The following is a 20,248-nucleotide window of genomic DNA, read 5'->3' as shown; positions in this document are numbered from 1 at the left end:
ATAGTGAACATTTGCTGCACTTGCGGAGTTCTAATGAGGAAAGCAGCCAAAAATGATATTTTTTTAGCAGAGGATGCAGGGGATGCCCCAAATCAGACTTGCATCCTAGTGCAGAGCTCTGGGAAAATCAGTAAGCCAATCACACAAGCAGGAAATGACATTTCTGGGAGGCGTTCTGTACACCATCTGCACTGAATTTGCAACTTCTTCCATTACATGTTACAAAAAATTACAGCGCTGCAGATTGAAAAAGTAAAGGTCATTTTTAAAAACTTTATATTACAATATGGCTTATTTGGCAATTGCATTCGCTATATTAATTTTTATTTTTGATATTTCCTTCCCATTACCCAGCTTGCTTTTCACCTATGCCTTGCATTGACATGTGTGTTATTGCACGTAACCAAATAGAACATAAAGTGTTGCAGAGTCATTTATTTTGAATGGCACTCCATTGCAATAATGCAAGGCATGGTAATGCACTGCATCAGCAAATATGCTGCTGGTACGCTTTTTAGTCCATCGCGATGCATTGGCAGCCCATTCAAGTGAGTGCGCTGCCAATGCAAAGCACATTAACCTTGCAACATAATGCATGGCATCACACTGCATAGGTGTGAACAGGACCTAAAGGAAATTAGTTTTGCTTTTTTTATACTCGTTATTTAACAGTTAGCTAAATGCATAAACTGACTTTTGTTGTTTTTTTACTTTTATTACTACTACAAATAAACATTTATTACAGAGTCAATGAGGTTTTTGGGTTGTGCCCAAGTAGATGCAAATACTAGAAATGTAGTATTTGCACAGGAAGTATTGCAGACTGCATCTGTACTCTTATGTGGGGTCACCTGCATCTTAAGGTGTATACTGAGTAGGGCTCAGTGTATCAGAGTTGACTACAACCCCTCAAATGAATACATGGCCTACTTGCTCAAAGCTTTTTTGTACCACCTGCGGACAGCTTACAGTAAATATACTGCGAGTGGGCAGCAGGTGCAGGCATGGCCATGTACATGTACTTTACTATCCTTCTTACGGGTTTAAGGCGCGTAATGCGTGCGCTCCCTGACAACCTGTGCTTTGATTGGACACAACGTGAGTTTGGCAACAGAATTGAGCCAATGATTTGGACTGAAACATGCCGATTAGCGGTGTTCAATCACAGGACAGAGTTCTGCGTTTACAAACACACAAAACTCCATGTGCAGTGAACAGCGATCTCTCGTTTTTTTTCTCCCTTAACCACCTAAGCCCCATTCGGCTGCTCAAAGACCAGGGCCTATTTTGCGATTCGGCACTGCGTGACTTTAACAGACAATTGCGCCGTCGTGCGACGCTGTACCCAAATGAAATTGACGTTCTTTTTTTTCCCACAAATAGAGCTTTCTTTTGGTGGTACAGTATTTGATCACCTGTGCGATTTTTACTTTTTGCGCTAAAAAAAAAAAAAGAGCGACAATTTTGAAAAAATAACAATATTTTTCACATTTTTTTTATATGAAACTCTCAAAAAAAAAAAATGTAAAAATCAAAATGTTTTAACATTTTAGGCCAATTTGTTTTCTGCTACATATTTTTGGTAAAAAAAAAAAAAAAAAAAAAAATCGCAATTAGCGTATTTTGATTGGGTTGCGCAATAGTTATTGCGTTTACTAGCTACGGGAAAGATTTATGTAATTTTTATTGTTGTTTTTTTAACTAGTAATGGCGGCGATCTGCAATTTTTTTTGCGGGACTGCGACATTGCGGCGGACAGATTTCACCCCTGACTGACATTTTTGACACTTTTGGGGGTACCAGTGACATTACTACAGTAATCAGTGCTATAAATATGCACTTTTACTGTAAAAATGAAACTGGCAGGGAAGGGGTTAACTTTATTGGTGATCAGTGGGTTAAATGTATCCCTAGGGGCGTGATTCTAACTGTGGGGGGCGTGGCTTGTGATGTAACCACAGAGCCATACAATCCTACATAGCAGGATCGTATAGTCTCTGCAGTTACATCAGGGAGAATGACAGGCGGCTTTGTTTACATCAGCCACCTGCCTTTCTCCCTCTCCAGCGGGAGATCGCGAGTGACCGGCAGACATCGCAGCCACCGGTCACTCGCGCGGGAATGAGCGGGAGCGCTTGTGGGCGAGCGACGTACCGATACGTCGCTTTGCCCAGTAGCGCCAGACTGCTGCAGTATATAGTCGTGTAGCAGTCGGCAAGTGGTTAAAATCAGGGAGAGGGGAAAAAAATAAATGGACAGATTAGTAAGTAGAAGCAGCATACATTACACTTGTTAAGCACACAGTTAATTCCTTAATTGCCCCTAGATGTTAACCCCTTCCCAGTCAGTGTCATTATTACAGTTTTGGTGTACAGCATTATCACTGGATTACTGTATTAGTGGCACTAGCAATGCCAACCAGTGCCAGAATGCCCATCATCCTATCACCGTCACACTACAGTATAAGTTGCGGAATCACCACCATTACAGTATACGGCCTAAAGCTGCGTAACTTCACAAAAAAAAAATGATTATACATTTATTGGGACAGGTGCCCATCCAGGCATGTGGGCTGTCTGCTGAAAACAGGTCACAGTAGTGCAGAAGGAACTGCTCTTCTATGATCCACAGGAGAAGTACAGCCAACTGAGCTTTGGTTGTACTTCTCCTTTAAGAAATCTTATAGTTAAAGCGGTTGTATACCCCAATTTGTTATTTTGCACCGTTTACGAGATATTAACCCTACATGCAGCTGCTGGATGTCAGCAGCGCATGTACTCTGAAGGTCGGGCATATCGTGCCGGAACTTCAGAGCTTCTTGCCGGAACCAAGAGCCCCCACGCGCATGTGCGGGAGCGACCTCATCGCGGCTCTGGCCACTCACATCGACAGAGCCCGCAAACCCGGAAGAAACGTTGGGGGAACATGTCAGCCCCCTCAGCAGTGACCGGGCACCTATGTAAAAGAAATCAGGCAAAATCAGCCCCGGAAGGACACAGACTGCAAAAGAAAACATGTTGGATGAGTGATGTGATTGGATTTTAATCCTAAAACTGTGACATCAGTGCAAAAGGGAATGTCCACACATCTGAAGTACTAGATTAGAATTCTCTTGCACCCAGAAATGGCTTGGCGAGGAAACTGGGTGGCAGGCTTAGGCGAATATACCAATCCTCTACAACATTATGACCTCCCACCTAATGTTGAGTAGGTCCCCCATTTGCCACCAAAAGAGCCTGAGCCCATCGAGGTACGAACTCCAAAATAACATCCATGTGAATGGCAGGAGCCTACATTTCCCAGAAGAACATTGGCCAAAGCATCAAATTGTCTCTGCCAGCTTGCCTTCTTCCCATAGTGCATCCTGGTGCCATATTTCCTTAGGTAAGCAATGCACAGGCATCCGGCCATCTACATGATGTAAAAGAAAAAAAGGAGATTAATCAGACCAGGCCACCTTCTTCTATTGCTCTGTGGTCCAGTTCTGATGCTCATGTGCCCACTGTAGGTGCTTTTGGCCGTGGACACAGGTCAGCATGGACACCCTGACCGTTCTGCGGGTACACAGCCCCATACACAAACTGCAATGCCCAGTGTGTTCTGACACCTTTCTATCAGATCCAGCATTCCCTTCTTCAGCAATTTGATCTCCAGTAGCTCTTCTATTGAATTAGACTACACGGACCAGCCTTCGCTCCCCAAGTGCATCAATGAACCTTGGCTGCCCATGACCCTGTTGCTGGTTCTCCAGGTTTTCCTTCTTGGACCACTGCAGACTGGGAACATCCCACAAGAGCTGCAGGTTTGGAGTTGCTCTGACTGAGTTATCTAGGCATTACAATCCTTACCCTTGCGCATTTTTTTCTGCTTTCAACACATAAAATTTAGGGACATGTTCACTTGCTGCCTAATATTTCCCACCCACTTTCAGGTGCCATTGTAACAAGATAATCAATGTCTTTCCCTTTACCTGTCGGTGGTCATATTGTTATAGCTGATTGGTGTAGATTCAGGGATCCTCAAACTACGGCCCTCCAGCTGTTGCGCAACTACACATCCCATGAGGCATTGTAAAATTCTGACATTCACAGACATGACTAGGCATGATGGGAATTGTAGTTCCTGAACAACTGGAGGGCCACAGTTTGAAGACTTCTGGTGTAGATCTTGCTTCATAGGATAAGACAAAATTGTACAGGAGGAGTTAGAGGGGGGTAGGTACTATTTGATGTAAAAGAGTGCATGAGGCTCCAAGGTGACCAGAAAAACAAGCCATTGACTATGGCAGAAGAGCTCACAGCTGGTGTCCCCCAAGAGATACAAGAATCTCAGGGTTCAGCTTTCCAGACTCCACACTATAGGACAGACTGAGCCTTTAATTCTTGCCTTTCAGTTGAATCTCACTTGAATCTGTCACTGCTGTGATTCACCAATCAGTCCTGTGATGGAGTCTGCTAATCCTGGATGTGAAGGTCAATTAGCGGTCCAGTGGGCAGCAGTATCTCTGTATGAGCGCAGAAGACTGTGGTAAAATAAATAGAAGGGGGTGTGCATTGTGTGCAGAGAATGGAGCAGAGACATGAGCCCCCGGGACGGTTTTGCTACAGCAAGATTACAGCACGCACACTTAAATATAATGGTTTACCTACTATAAGAAACGACTGCTAAAGATTACTGAAAAAATAAAATATACGATTGCTATTAGATTGCTAAATTAATGGAAATCATCATGTGCAGCATCAGCCAGCTACAGAGAATATTGATTTCAATGGCATCCTATTCTTCCAAATGAAAAGAGAAGTATGGACTCTATTTTTATTTTTCTAGATTCATACTTACCTAGGTGGATGCAGCATCGGTCCGATGCCTCATTTGTCCCCCGATGCCTGTAAGACTGAGAACCGAGCGATCTAATATCACCGATGGCTTGGTTCTCATAGCTCCCTGAGCAGAGAGCTGCCGACCGTCAGTCACTGGTTCTCTGTTCTGCCCCCTCCTCGCTCACTGGAGCACTGGGCTGTGCAGGGGCAGGGAGCGGCCGGCTCAAGCTCTCAGCAGCTTGCTGAGAGGCTGAGCTGTGTGCCAGTCCAGGCATGTGGATGGATCCCGACTCCATGGTCGCAATCTAGCCCGAACTTGGAACGGCTCTGTGAAGTCAGCAGACATCGGACTTCAGCCCACTGTCTGCTGAAAACGGGTCTCAGGATTGCAAAACAAACTGCACTCCTGTGATCCATAGAAGTACAGCCAAACAAGCTTTGGCTGTACTTCTCCTTCAAATATAGTAAAGAATCATCAATGTGTTGCATCAGTGCCATCTTGAGAGCATTAAAGGGCCCCGAACAATGCAGTGCACTGGGGCCCCGCCTACACAATCACCCACGAGAATAAAATTGCAAATTATCGATAAGGCGATATTTATTGGTACAGCAGTGCCAGGGTAATGACAGCTTCTAAATTGGGCGGCTGGGTCCGGTGAACACACACACGGACGGGAGTCAGACTCGACTGTCCTGTGTGTGTTCCTGTTCCTGTGGAGGCGGACAGGCATTCCTGCAGTTGTGGGCTCCCCCTCCACAGCCCAAGTGGCCTGACAGCAACGCAGGGCCGACAGGCGCTTGTCACCTGCTAAGTTTGGCGTGGGATGCACACTGGAATAGGGACCATTGCTTGGCTGGGTTGCTGGGCAGGTGGGGCCCGCCTGGCAAGTAGGGCCCCCGGGCAACTGCTCAGCGTGCCCATTCGTTAAGATGGCCCTGTGTTACAAATATATTTGTGTATAAAAAAAATAAAACTGTATCTAAAGCCATTTTTAAAACTTTTGGTTTGGATAACCAAGGGTTACAACCTCTGTCAGGTTTCCATTGCAGTCGGTGTCCCCAATGGGGAGATTCACCCTATGTTTGTACTGGTGTGGTGACTATTGTAAAAGTAAAAGACAATTCTGGCATTTTGAGTTGTCACCGGAATAAAGATAAATGGAAAATCTTACATAAGAAAGAGGGATAGGTGGCAGGGGCGTAACTACAGAGGTTGCAGGGGTTGCAATTGCTACCGGGCCCCATGCTCCAGGGGGCCCGGTAGCAAACCAGTGGGTGAACTTCCAGGATATCAAAGGTCACACTTGCTACCGGGCCCTGGCATTGCACCACTGTGGGGAGGCCCCAAGATTACAGGAAGGGGGCCCACTGCAGAACTTGTGAAAGGATCCTGCTGCGGGACCATAATAAAAGGCCATGCAACGAGCCCCAGGATTAGTGGGAAGAGCCCCGGGCTTGAAGGGAAGGGCCCCGGCCAGGGGTCTGGGGGGCCCTTCATCGTTTCCTGCATCGGGGCCCTGAAGGTTCTAGTTACGCCTCTGATAGGTGGCGCTGCCTAAAACAGGTGTATGAAACATGTGTCAACATATAAATCAATAAAATAATATAAAGGTGCTATTTCCTTAAAACCATGCGTATATAAAGGCAAGGCATAAGTAATATATTACATATGTAATGCAATAATAATCAAATATAACCAACTCCAATACACTGTGTAATATGAAATGATGCAAAAAGTGCTCTCAATGCAAAACAAAAAAAAAATAAAAAGTGCAAAAAAAAAATCAATACACAGATATCACATAGATGTATAAATAAATATAATAATCCAAAAATTCAAACGTCCATATAGGATGATAAAGTGATAAGTGCAAACACAGTCTCTGGTGGTGAAATGCAGAGGTGAATTCACCCCCCCCCTCTCAGCTCCCCACTTACCAGAGGATTAAACCCCTACAGGAGTCACAGAGACCAACAGATAACCGGAAAATGGTATGTCTCCTTCTCCACCTCAATATCCCAGGTCACTGGGGGCTCCCATGACCAGGGCTGCCATCAGGGGGGGACAGCCCATACACTTGTAGGGGGCCCCGGGATTCTGAGGGGCCCGGCCGCCCAGGCCCCAACCAAGGAGATTGAGAGCTGTTGTAGTAACTAGAATTGCTAAACCAGGGCGGCCGCAGAGTAAGCAGATGCAGTGGAAGGGATGTCTCTTTGTTGGATTGGGATGTCTCTTTGCTGAATATTTGAGGCCATCTCTTTGCTGGATTGGGATGCCTCTTTGCTGAATAGTTGGTGCTGTATCTTTGCTGGTTTGGATTCATTTTCATATATTAAGTTGTAAGAGTGTTAAAATAAAAGTGTGTGCACTGAAGGACTTGGTGGGATGGCCAGTGGGCGGCTCCTGGAAAATATTGGTTGTCAGGGCCGGAGGGGCCCAGGCCTAAAGCTGTGTAAGGGGCCCAAAAATCTCTGATGGCTGCCCTGCTCCCTGCCCTGCTCCCATCACAGGGTATATAGATGAAAAGAGGCATCTCATAGTGTAACTCCGTATATAATGAATTTATTAATAAAAATAAATACAGAAACGCAGAAACAATGCGTGCAAGCCGTATGTCAAAAGCGGTCCGTCTGTATGCTGTATCCAGAACGCAATGCGTTCCACGGACCCGAAGCATGGAATTATATATGGAATTACACTATGAGATGCCTCTTTTCATCTATATATCCTGTGATGGGAGCCCCCAGTGACCTGACATACTGAGGTGGAGGAGGAGACATACCATTTTTCCAGATACCTGTTGGTGTCTGCGACCCATGTGGGGGTTTAATCCTCTGGTGAGTGTGGACCTGAGAGGGGGGACCACGAGTAGATTCACCTCTGCATTTCACCACCAGAGACTGTTTTTGCACTTATCACTTTATATGCAATAAGCGTACTTTGATTGGTTTGCTCAAAAGTTATTGCGCCACAAAACTAGGGGAAAGATGGATGTAATTTTTATTTATTTTTTTACTACCGTAGTAATGGCGGCGATCTGCAATTGCATCGGACAGATCGGACTCCTGAAAGTTTTTACACTTTTTTTTGGGGGGGGGGGGGGGGGACCAGTGACACTACTACAGTAATCAGTGCTAAAAAAATTACTGTAATAATGACACTGGCAGGGAAGGGGTTAACCTAGGGGTGATCAAAGGGATAATTGTGAGCCTAGGGGAGTGTTTTCTAACTGTGGGGGGAGGAACTTGTGAAATGATCATAGAGACCTGTGTTCCTATATAGAAGGATCACAGGTGCTCTGATCATTTCAGAGAGAACAATGGTCTGCTTGCATTTACAACAGCTGACCGTTCTCTCTCAGCGGGAAGCGATCGCGGGAGCCCGGCGGCAATCGCGGCCGCTGGTCCCATGGATCGGCATCCCCGCTGCCTAGTGGGGGCAGGAGCGGCGCTTTCCCCCCAGCACAACTCCCGCAAACCGGCATACCCGTACGTTGTTTCATGCAGCCGAGCCAGCCTGCCGCAGTATATATGCGGCAGGCGGTCGTCAAGTGGTTAATATTGCATTAAGTATGTAATATATTGCGTATGCCTTTATGTACGCATGGTTTTAAGGAAATAGCACCTTTATTATTTTATCGATTTATATATTGACACATTTTTCATACATGTTTTAGGCAGCGCCACCTATCCCTCTTTCTTATATTCAATTTCATATCCCAAATGTTGGGATATGTGGAGGTAGGCTGCAGCCTTGTTGCACACATCCTACCGCAGAATTATTTTACCTTAAATGGCAAATCTTGCAATAAGGAAACCTGTTTTAGTGACAACTAAGGAAGGATTTCTCTTACTTAGGTAGGCTCTTGGTGTTTCTCCGGATAAAAGGTTATGTCTCTTCAATAGGATGCAAAAAAAGAAATACACAAGACAAGGGTTTTAGCCATTATATATATATATATTTTTTTTTTAAACAAAAAAAAAAAATGGGCTTTAGATACACTTTAACCACTTGCCTACCGGGCACTTTCCTTCCCTTCCTGCCCAGGCCAATTTTCAGTTTTCAGCACTGTCGCACTTTGAATGACAATTGCGTGTTCATGCAACAATGTACCCATATGACATTTTTATCATTGTTTCACACAAATATAGCTTTCTTTTGGTGATATTTAATCACTATTGGCTTTTTAATATTTTGCTAAAAAAAAAATCAAAAATTTAGAAAAAAAAAGTTTTTTTTTATAGTTTTGGTTATAAAATTTTGAAAACAGTTCATTTTTCTCCTTCGCTGATGAGGCAGCACTGATGGGCACCGATGATCAGTGCCCTGATTATTAGTGTAGATGTCCCCTTTCACACTTGCCAGTTACCGCCTCACCTCCCTCTCCTGCCAATAACCGGCAAGTGTGTTTACATTGTGGTCGGCAGTGATTGGACACAGCTGATCACATGGTAAAGGGCTGCTGTGATTGGCCCTTTACCCCGATCGGTGATCAGCATTGTCCAAAGGACATAGTGATCATAGAATGCGCCGGATGCAATAGATGCTCTTTCAGAACTGGACGACTGCGCTGTGGCCATCAATTGGCTATAGCATGGTGGGGGCAGCAAGTGGTTAAAGGCAAACCATAAGTGGTTATTACCCCATTCTGCTGCCCCGCTGTCCCTTATAAAAGTTCTGAACACCCAGGGGGCGAAAGGGATTGGTAAAATTGTGACCACTGTGATTGGCTGTGACAGCAGTCACATGACCATGAGCTGATCCCGACAGCTACTGATCTTAAAGCTAGGTTCACACTATTGATGGTAGACGTGTAAGTTGCACGTGTTCCCGCACCAAAAATGCCCTGCTGATTATCAGACACACATTAATTCCCGATGGCATCCCCACGTATTGGAAAATGTGGGATAAAATCAACATTCGCTTTGACCATAGGCGATCTGACTAAATTGTTTTCTCAAATGAACAAATTGCTAACAGTGTATGTAGTCTTTAATGGTGACAAACCAATAATTCCAAAATCAATCCTTAAAAGCAAAACAAAGTGTTGAAGTTGTTTTGAATGACATTCGTCAACTCATCAAATGTACTGTGAATTTTCTTATGAATTTTAGTAATAAAGTCTACTAATATAAGGCCAGCTTTAGTTTATCTTTAGTTGTTCATTATCCTTGTAGAACTACCATACTTCTATTAAAACACATATGAGAGGCGACCCCGGGTCACTATGTGTGTTAGCAATCAACGCCTGGTTTTTGTAAAGACAGGCCTGCTGATTGCACACCTGTGGGCACGGTTCATATTACTCCCAGGATTAGCACTCAGAGCTCCCAGTTGGAGACAGCTGCACCCGGGCAGACAGGGGGTCTAGCCCAGGAGTCAGGAGGTCTCCACCATACCGACACAAGGTCTGTGTATGGGACACAGGAGGGCTCCCACCATCTCGAAGCCTGGGTTCACACTGGGGCGGCTTCAAAGTCGCCCGACGCTGAAGCTGCCCCGTGCAGCGCAACTTCAGCGGGGCTTGCAAACGACTTCTCTAATAGAAGTCAATGCAAGTTGCCCCCAAAGTAGTGCAGTAGCCCGATTAGAACGGTTTTATTGCACTGAATGGAGCGCGACTTGTCAGGTGGCTAAGCCCGCTGACAAGTTGCCCCAGTGTGAACCGGGACTAAGAGAGAGAGAGGCTGCTGTTGGCAGCAAGAACGTACAGGTCAGCAGGAGGCAGATGTAGTAGTACATGCAGTGTGAAGCTGGTCCCAGTAAACTACCCGTGAGTTTGACCGTAGAGTATTTGTGTTGGTCTGAGGATCAGACCTAAGGCCGAAGCGTGAGGCCTGAAGCAGCCAGGTGGCAAGTGAGTAAGCCAGGAGGCTGAATGAACAATATACCGTAATGGCGGAACCCCTTGTGAGGGAAATTGCTGCTGTTTTGTGAACTTTACGTTTGTGTAAATAAAAGTGGGCTGCCATTCCCTTGAATATGCAGTCTGGCGTGGCACTACTTTCTGAAAATCGCATGCACCATTTGAGTTTAATTGCCCTGAATCGTTACTAATGTATATATATATATATATATATATATATATATACACACACACACACACACACACACACACACACACACACACACACACACACACACGCGAGTCTGCACTTCCGCCCACGTCGCCACTGCCGAGCCCCTTTTGCTGTGATTACTCACAGCAGAAGCCGATCTGTGGGTGCCGGGCACTGGATGTCTGCCGGCACCTGCTGATCTTTGGGCAGAGACATAGAACAGAGCTCTACCTATGTAACAAAGGCCAAGCTTCGTTCTTACAGGGGGGGGGGGGGGGGGTGGATGTTGTGTCCCTGCAAAGTAGAGAATATAATCCATCATATCCCTTAGTAAAAGCAATACAGTACAATGTTTACACAAAAACACTGGCTAGGCACACAGTTAACCCTTTAATTACCCTAGATGTTACCTCCTTCCCAGCCAGTGTCATTAGCACAGTGACCGTGCATAATTTTAGCACTGATCACTTTATTAGTGTCACTGGTTCCCAAAAAGTGTCAAAAGTGTCTATTATTGTCCGATTGTCCACCGCAATATCGTAGTCCCACTATAAGTCACTGATCGCCGCCATTACTAGTAAAAAAATAAAAAAAAATTCATAAATATATCCCATAGTTTGTAGATGCTATAACTTTTGTGCAAACCAATCAATATACGCTTGTTGGGATTTTTGTTAGAAACAAAAAGATGTAGCGAAATACATATTGGCCTAAATTTATGAAGATTTTTTTTTTTCAATTTTTTTTATTGGATACGTTTTTATAGCAGAAAGTAAAAAACATTGTTTTTTGTGTGGGTTTCAAAATTATTGGTCTTTTTTTTTTTTGTTTATAGCGAAAACAAAAAAAAAAAAAACCGCAGTGGTGACCAAATATCACCAAAAGAAAGCTCTATTTGTGGGAAAAAAATGCCAAAGATTTTTTTTGGGGTAAAGAGTTGCATGACCGCACAATTGTCAGTTAAAGTAACAGTTCGGTATCGCAAAAAATAGCCTGGTCAAGGGCTGTCAAGTGGTTAAAATATAAATAACCCTCCTACAGCAACAAAGTACAATTGTAAACTACCAAAACACCGTTCTTATGTAAATAAAGTGATACAAAATACAAATAATATCAATGTTAAAACATAAATGTAGCAAAGTAAAAGCCCATTACATTTCCAAGATCTTTTACTTTGCTACCAGATTTCTATGTGTATCAGTGTCGGTTCACATATATGCGATGTCAGACGTTGCATGTGATTCGCACCGCACTGCTCTGCAAATCACATGCGACGTCTCTGCATTGCGAATTCAGCCATACAGATTGTATGGCTGAATTCACATTGCATTTGGGCCAAAGTCGCACAGGACCCTTTTTTTGGTTCGCACCAGAATCGGATCGCATGAGTGTTCACACCTATGCGATCCGATTCATGTCTGAACTGACAGTTCCGACTGTGATATGTGAACGGATCTGGGGGTGTCGTTAACTTTGTATTGACATCAGTGGCAGCTGGTCATACGGGGCGCAGGGGCGCTGCCCGCCTATCCATGCGCCCGGCCCCCTAATTTACATCCGGGGTGCCGGACGCATGGAGTTCAATGGGGCTTTTTTTTTTTAGCTATGTGATTAGAGCCAGAGGCTCTCACAGGCTAAAAAAAGGGTGGGCTTGGGGCGCAGAGCAGTGCGCCCCGAGCCCACCCAGTTGTGTGACAATATTGAATGAAAATTCGCTATTGTCACACGGATCCTCCTCCTGGCCAATCAGGAAGCGGGTTTTGAGACCGTTTCTCGATTGGCCGAAAGGAGAAGCCATGCCATTGGGCATGGAGGAGGAGGGGGGAGACGCAGAAGACGGGGAAGAAGCCGAAGCTGCCGCCGCCTGCTGCTGCATCCAGGCAGGGTGTGATCGGGGGTACTCTCCTCTTTTTTCCTCTCCTCTCCTGTCTTTTCTGTGGTCAGGGGGGGGGGTATGGTGTGCGGCCTGGTGTGGTCCGGGGGGGGGGGGGTATGGTGCGGTTGGTCTGCCGCCCCCCCCGGCCCATCAGCCACCACTGATTGACACTCCCAGCAGTTCGCATATGGCAGTGTGAGCTGCCTGCGAGTTGAATGCGATGCAGGAACCCGCAGCAGATTCGCAGGGTTCGCGCATCGCATATATGTGAACTGGCACTCAGGGTTTCTTGAATGCAGGAGCGGTTTGGAATGCAGCATGGGGATTATATTTATTTTTTTTATTTCAGGTATTTCTATGGCGCCATCAATTTACGCAGCGCTTTACATATACTTTGTACATTCACATCAGTCCCTACCCTCAAGGAGCTTACAATCTAAGGTCCCTAACTCACATTCTTACATACACATACTAGGGCCAAATTAGACAGGAGCCAATTAACGTACCAGCATGTCTTTTATATTTATATTGTATAATAATATTTGTATTATATAATAAAACACCTCTGATATATCATGAGATCACAAAAACGCATCTAGGCTTATAGAGGTGGAAAGAGTTAAACCTACACTAACCAATCAAATTTGAGCTTTTCGCTTTGTTGACTGTCTTAAGGTGAATCCTGAGTGATGGCGGTTACCCAACTGAACACTTGGCAAAAACAATGCGTACATAAAAACAGAATATTATAAAAAAAATGTTCAATAGTGATTACCATTCTATGAGGCACAGAATATCGTCAATGTCGTCTGCATGGATACTTTGACCTCTGTGCAGAAAAAGGACTCTCTTGTCACGTAAACTCCTCTATGCCTCATAAAAATTCTTCTACTGGGTTTTACGAAGCACATATAAAACTGTCACCACAACTACACTATCTCTAAAACACAGGAATGTACAAATAAAAGTACAAAAACCATATGATAGATGTACGAGACAAATATGTATCTAAACTACACATACAGATAGCAATGCATTACATGTAGCCAAGTATGCCTGGATAATATAAAATGTATCAAGCATTTCATCTCAAGCTACAATGTATATTTGTAATACCCATCAAGTTTGTACTTTGTATTCCTCCTATACAGTTATCTGTATTATTATTATTATTATTACACACAAAGTCTCTGATCACATACATGCACCATGTGTTATGAAAGGGCCCCTATCACACACATGTAGCATGTAGTGTCACTTATCACACACATGTAGTAGAATAGATGGCCCACTATATTAGACATACTTCATATAGTTCCCCAAATCGTAAACATATCCCCTCCCCCCATCCCACATCTATATTGACCCCAATCATAAACATTTACCATATAGTGATCATATGCAGGAGGCAAATAATGACCCCCCCCTATCATATAGGCTGTGCAAGTAGTGACCCCCCTATCATATAGGCTGTGCAAGTAGTGACCCCATTATCATATAGGCTGTGCAAGTAGTGACCCCCCTATCATATAGGATGTGCAAGTAGTGACCCCCCTATCATATAGGCTGTGCAAGTAGTGACCCCATTATCATATAGGCTGTGCAAGTAGTGCCCCCCCCCCTATCATATAGGATGTGCAAGTAGTGACCCCCCTATCATATAGGCTGTGCAAGTAGTGACCCCATTATCATATAGGCTGTGCAAGTAGTGACCCCCCCCCCATCATATAGGCTGTGCAAGTAGTGACCCCCCCCCTATCATATAGGCCCTGCAAGTAGTGACCCCCCTATTATATAGGCTGTGCAAGTAGTGACCCCCCTATCATATAGGCTGTGCAAGTAGTGACCCCCCCATCATATAGGCAGTGCAATGCAAGTAGTGACCCCCCCTATCATATAGGCTGTGCAAGTAGTGACCCCCCTATCATATAGGCTGTGCAAGTAGTGGCCCTCCTATCATATAGGCTGTGCAAGTAGTGACCCCCCCCCCCTATCATATAGGCTGTGCAAGTAGTGACCCCCCTATCATATAGGCTGTGCAAGTAGTGACCCCCCCCCCCTATCATATAGGCTGTGCAAGTAGTGTCCCCCCTATCATATAGGCTGTGCAAGTAGTGACCCCCCTATCATATAGCCTGTGCAAGTAGTGACCCCCCCCCTATCATATAGGCTGTGCAAGTAGTGTCCCCCCTATCATATAGGCTGTGCAAGTAGTGACCCCCCTATCATATAGGCTGTGCAATTAGTGACCCCCCCCCTATCATATAGGCTGTGCAAGTAGTGACCAAAGCATATAGATGTAGTGAACTCCATCATATGTAAAAAATAAATAAAAAAGTAGCATGTAGTGGCAACCCCCCCCCCCCCCCCCCATTATCTATAGGCAGAGAGCCTGCAGTGACCCTCATCCTAAATAGACAGGCAACATGTAGTGACCTCTATCATCTATAGACAGACAAACATTATTGACCTCCCCATCATATATAGACAGGTTGCATGAAGTGAGCACCAGAATCTATAGTCATATAAAATGTAGTGACCCCCTCATCATCAATTGACAGGCAGCATGTAGTGACCCCCCTCCTAATCAATTGACAGGCAGCATGTAGTGACCCCCCCCATCATCTAGTGACAGGCACCATGTAGTGACCCCACCATCATCTACTGACAGGCAGCATTTAGTGACCCCCCCATCATCTACTGACAGGCAGCATTTAGTGACCCCCGTCATCTACTGACAGGCAGCATTTAGTGACCCCCCATCATCTACTGACAGGCAGCATTTAGTGACCCCCCCATCATCTACTGACAGGCAGCATTTAGTGACCCCCCATCATCTACTGACAGGCAGCATTTAGTGACCCCCCATCATCTACTGACAGGCAGCATTTAGTGACCCCCCATCATCTACTGACAGGCAGCATTTAGTGACCCCCCATCATCTACTGACAGGCAACATGTAGTGACCCCCCCATCATCTACTGACAGGCAACATGTAGTGACCCCCCCCCCATCATCTACTGACAGGCAACATGTAGTGACCCCCCCCCCCATCATCTACTGACAGGCAACATGTAGTGACCCCCCATCATCTACTAACAGGCAGCATGTAGTGACCCCCCATCATCTACTGACAGGCAACATGTAGTGACCCCCCCATCATCTACTGACAGGCAGCATGTAGTGACCCCCCATCATCTACTGACAGGCAGCACGTAGTGACCCCCACCCCCCATCATCTGACAGGCAGCATGTAGTGACCCCCGCCCCCCATCATCTGACAGGCAGCATGTAGTGACCCCCTATCATCTATTTACAGGCAGCATGTAGTGACCCCCCCCCCCCCATCATCTATTCACAGGTAGCATGCAGTGACCCCCCATCATCTATTGACAGGTAGCACGTAGTGTCCCCCCCCATCATCTAACAGGTAGCATGTAGTGACCCCACATCATCTATTGACAGGCAGCATGTAGTGCTCCCCCCTCCCCCTATCATCTACTGACAGGCAGCATGTAGTGACCCCCTCCATCATCTATTGACAGGTACCATGTAGTGACCCCCCATCTATTGACAGGTACCATGTAGTGACCCCCCATCTATTGACAGGTACCATGTAGTGACCCCCCATCTATTGACAGGTACCATGTAGTGACCCCCCATCTATTGACAGGTACCATGTAGTGACCCCCCATCTATTGACAGGTACCATGTAGTGACCCCCCATCTATTGACAGGTACCATGTAGTGACTCCCCATCATCTATACACAAGCAGCGTGGCATGCAGTGGCCCCTCTCTAGGACATGCAGTGTCCCCAATGACACCCATGTAGCATGCAGCAGCAACAGCCAGTACAGACACGCAGTGCCCCCCATCTGACACCCACCGTCCATGGTGCCCCGCTCCGGGCTGTAGTCTCCTCGCCCGGCGGGCTCCCTCTCCCCGATCCGGGTGCGAAGGTCAGTGAACATCGGGCGTCCGGGTCACATAGACAGCAGAGCCGCCGCCTCCTGCACGCACACACAGCACGGAGGGATGGGGGGAGGAGGGCGGACGCCCAGCTCTTCTCTCCGGGTCACCCGCTCCGCTCATCCAGCGCTCTGCATCCTCCGGGAATCCTCACTGATGTTCCCCTCCGTATACCGGACCCGTGCAATGCTCCCCACTGTACACCGGACCCGTGCAATGCTACTCTCCGTATACTGGACCCGTGCGATGTTCCCCTCCGTATACCGGACCCGTGCAATGCTCCCCACTGTACACCGGACCCGTGCGATGTTCCCCTCCGTATACCGGACCGGTGCAATGCTCAGTGTGCGCTCAGCAGCTCAGCTGATCCCCCGAACTCCACTGGCATACTCTCTTGTGTCACTCTCGCTGCTGCCCAGCTGTCTGCACTCCAGGGCACTGCTAGTGAAAGACTCTGCTCTTGTGACCCCCATCTGGGGGGCTTCCAATGCCTTCACTTCCTCCTATGCTGAACACAGGGCAATTGTGCTTTTTATCAACTTGGAACCACAAACACTTCCTGATTTCACATGGCCAAACCATAAAAATATGAGATCCAAATCCATAAAAAGGTCCCCTTAGAGAGGCACTTTGGTAGTTTCCATCCAATGGTGGACAAAGTCAACAAAGGGACCCTGTACCAATAGAATTTTAGGGCCCCCAGTCAACTACTGGCCTTCACTTAAGAGGAATAGATCAGCCATTCTAAACTAGGGCTCTGTGGAGCCTTTGGTAGGGCCCCATCAGTTCCTTGAGCTGTGGCTGTTTGACTGATCTTGGCTGACCCCCTGAACTCCTCTTAAATCCTCTCTTGTTTGACTCTCACTGCTGCCCAGCTGTCTGCACTCCAGGGCACTGCTAGTGAAAGGCTCTGCTCTTGTGACCCCCATCTGGGGGACTTTCCATGCCTTCACTTCATCCAATGCTGAACACAGGGCAATTGTGCTTTTTATCAACTTGGAACCACAAACATTTCCTGGTTTCACATGGCCAAACCATAAAAATGTGAGATCCAAATCCATAAAAAGGTCCACTTGGAGAGGAACTTTGGTAGTTTTCATCCAATGGTGGACAAAGTCAACAAAGAGACCCTGTACCAATAGAATATTGGGGCTGCCAGTCAACTACTGGCCTTCACTTAAGAGGAATAGATCAGCCATTCTCAACTAGGGTTCTGTGGAGCCTTTGGTAGGGCCCCATCAGTTCCTTGAGCTGTGGCTGTTTGACTGATCTTGGCTGACCCCCTGAACTCCTCTTAAATCCTCTCTTGTGTCACTCTCACTGCTGCCCAGCTGTCTGCACTCCATGGCACTGCTAGTGAAAGGCTCTGCTCTTGTGACCCCCATCTGGGGGGCTTCCAATGCCTTCACTTTCTCCTATGCTGAACACAGGGCAATTGTGCTTTTTATCAACTTGGAGAACCACAAACATTTCCTGGTTTCACATGGCCAAACCATAAAAATATGAGATCCAAATCCATAAAAAGGTCCCCCTTGGACAGGCACTTTGGTAGTTTCCATCCAATGGTGGACAAAGTCAACAAAGAGACCCTGTACCAATAGAATATTGGGGCTGCCAGTCAACTACTGGCCTTCACTTAAGAGGAATAGGTCAGCCATTTTTAACTAGGGTTCTGTGGAGCCTTTATGAGGGTCCCATCAGTTCCTTGAGCTGTGGCTGCTTGACTGATCTTGGCTGACCCCCTGAACTCTGCTGAAATCCTCTCTTGTGTCACTCTCACTCCTGCCCAGCTGTCTGCACTCCAGGGCACTGCTAGTGAAAGGCTCTGCTCTTGTGACCCCCATCTGGGGGGCTTCCAATGCCTTCACTTCCTTCTATGCTGACCACAGGGCAATTGTGCTTTTTATCAACTTGGAGAACCACAAGCATTTCCTGGTTTCACATGGCCAAACCATAAAAATATGAGATCCAAATCCATAAAAAGGTCCCCTTGGAGAGGAACTTTGGTAGTTTCCATCCAATGGTGGGCCAAGTCAACAAAGGGACCCTGTACCAATAGAATTTTGGGGACCCCAGTCAACTACTGGCCTTCACTTCATAGGAATAGATCATCCATTCTCAACTAGGGTTCTGTGGAGCCTTTGGTAGGGTCCCATCAGTTTCTTGAGCTGTGGCTGCTTGACTTACTGTTTGAAGGTGGATGCATAGCTCCAGGGTCAAATCTGTCAGAATGACAACTATTATTTTTGTAGCTATCTGTATATACAGGCTGCATGTAATGACCCCAACATATACTCGTACATGTAGTGAACCCTATAATTTATGGAAAGATATTATGCAGTTACCCCCGTTATATATTAAACAGGGGGCATGTAGCAACACAAATCATCGACAGACAGACAGCATTTAGCGACCTCCTTCATCTATAGACAAGAAGCAGGTAGTGCCCCCCATCATATACAGTATACACTATATTACCAAAAGTATTGGGACACCTGCCTTTACATGCACATGAACTTTAATGGCATCCTAGTTTTAGTGCGTAGGTTTCAATATTGAGTTGGCCCACCCTTTGCAGCTATAGCAACTTCAACCCTTCAGGGAAGGCTGTCCACAAGGTTTAGGAGTGTGTCTATGGGAATGTTTGACCATTCTTCCAGAAGTGCATTTGTGAGGTCAGGCACTGATGTTGGAAGAGAAGGCCTGGCTTGCAGTCTTTTCGCTTTAATTCATCCCAAAGGTGTTCTATCGGGTTGAGGTCAGGACTCAGGACTCTGTGCAGGCCAGTCAAGTTCCTCCACCTCAAACTCGCTCATCCATGTCTTTATGGACCTTGCTTTGTGCACTGGTGCGCAGTCATGTTGGAACAGGAATGGGCCATCCCCAAACTCTTCCCACAAAGTTGGGAGCATGAAATTGTCCAAAATGTCTTGGTATGCTGACGCCTTAAGAGTTTCCTTCACTGGAACTAAGGGGCCAAGCCCAACCCCTGAAAAACAACCCCACACCATAATTGCCCCCCCCCCTCCACCAAAACATATAGACCATTGCATAAATCAAGCTCCATAAAAACATGGATGAGTGAGTTTGGGGTGGAGGAACATGACTGGCCTGCACATGTCCTGACCTCCAACCCAATAGAACACCTTTAGGATGAATTAGAGCAGAGATGCGATCCAGGCCTTCTCGTCCAACATCATTGCCTGACCTCACAAATGCGCTTCTGGAACAATGGACATACATTCCCATAGACACACCCCTAAGCCTTGTGGACAGCCTTCCCAGAAGAGTTGAAGCTGTTATAGCTGCAAGGGGTGGGCCAACTCAATATTGAACCCTACGGACTAAAACTGGGATGCCATTAAAGTTCATGTGTGTGTAAAGACAGGCGTTCCAATACTTTTGGTAATATAGTGTACATAGGAAGCATATAGTGACCCCTATCGTATATTTAGACAGCATGTAGTGACCCCCCCATCATCTACAGTATAGACAAGCAACATATAGGGACCACCATCATC

At 46.2% G+C, this 20,248-nt stretch overlaps 1 protein-coding gene across 1 annotated transcript in view; it reads right to left on the bottom strand.

Annotated features, from left to right (window-relative positions):
* Window positions 1-16,885, bottom strand: part of SAMD10 (sterile alpha motif domain containing 10) — a 57,692-nt gene extending 40,807 nt beyond the window's left edge. Inside the window, exon 1 of the mRNA XM_082272397.1 lies at window positions 16,645-16,885. Coding sequence (XP_082128523.1) covers window positions 16,645-16,729 — 85 coding nt within the window. The 5' untranslated portion in view covers window positions 16,730-16,885. The remainder of the gene's footprint in view (window positions 1-16,644) is intronic.
* Between the last annotated feature and the right edge of the window lie 3,363 nt (window positions 16,886-20,248).

The sequence above is a fragment of the Pelophylax lessonae genome (assembly GCF_965119305.1).
Source record: "Pelophylax lessonae genome assembly, chromosome: 11".
Taxonomy (NCBI): Eukaryota; Metazoa; Chordata; class Amphibia; order Anura; family Ranidae; genus Pelophylax; species Pelophylax lessonae.
The sequence above is the reverse complement of the archived record's forward strand: the minus strand, read 5'-3'. Positions and strand labels throughout refer to the sequence as shown.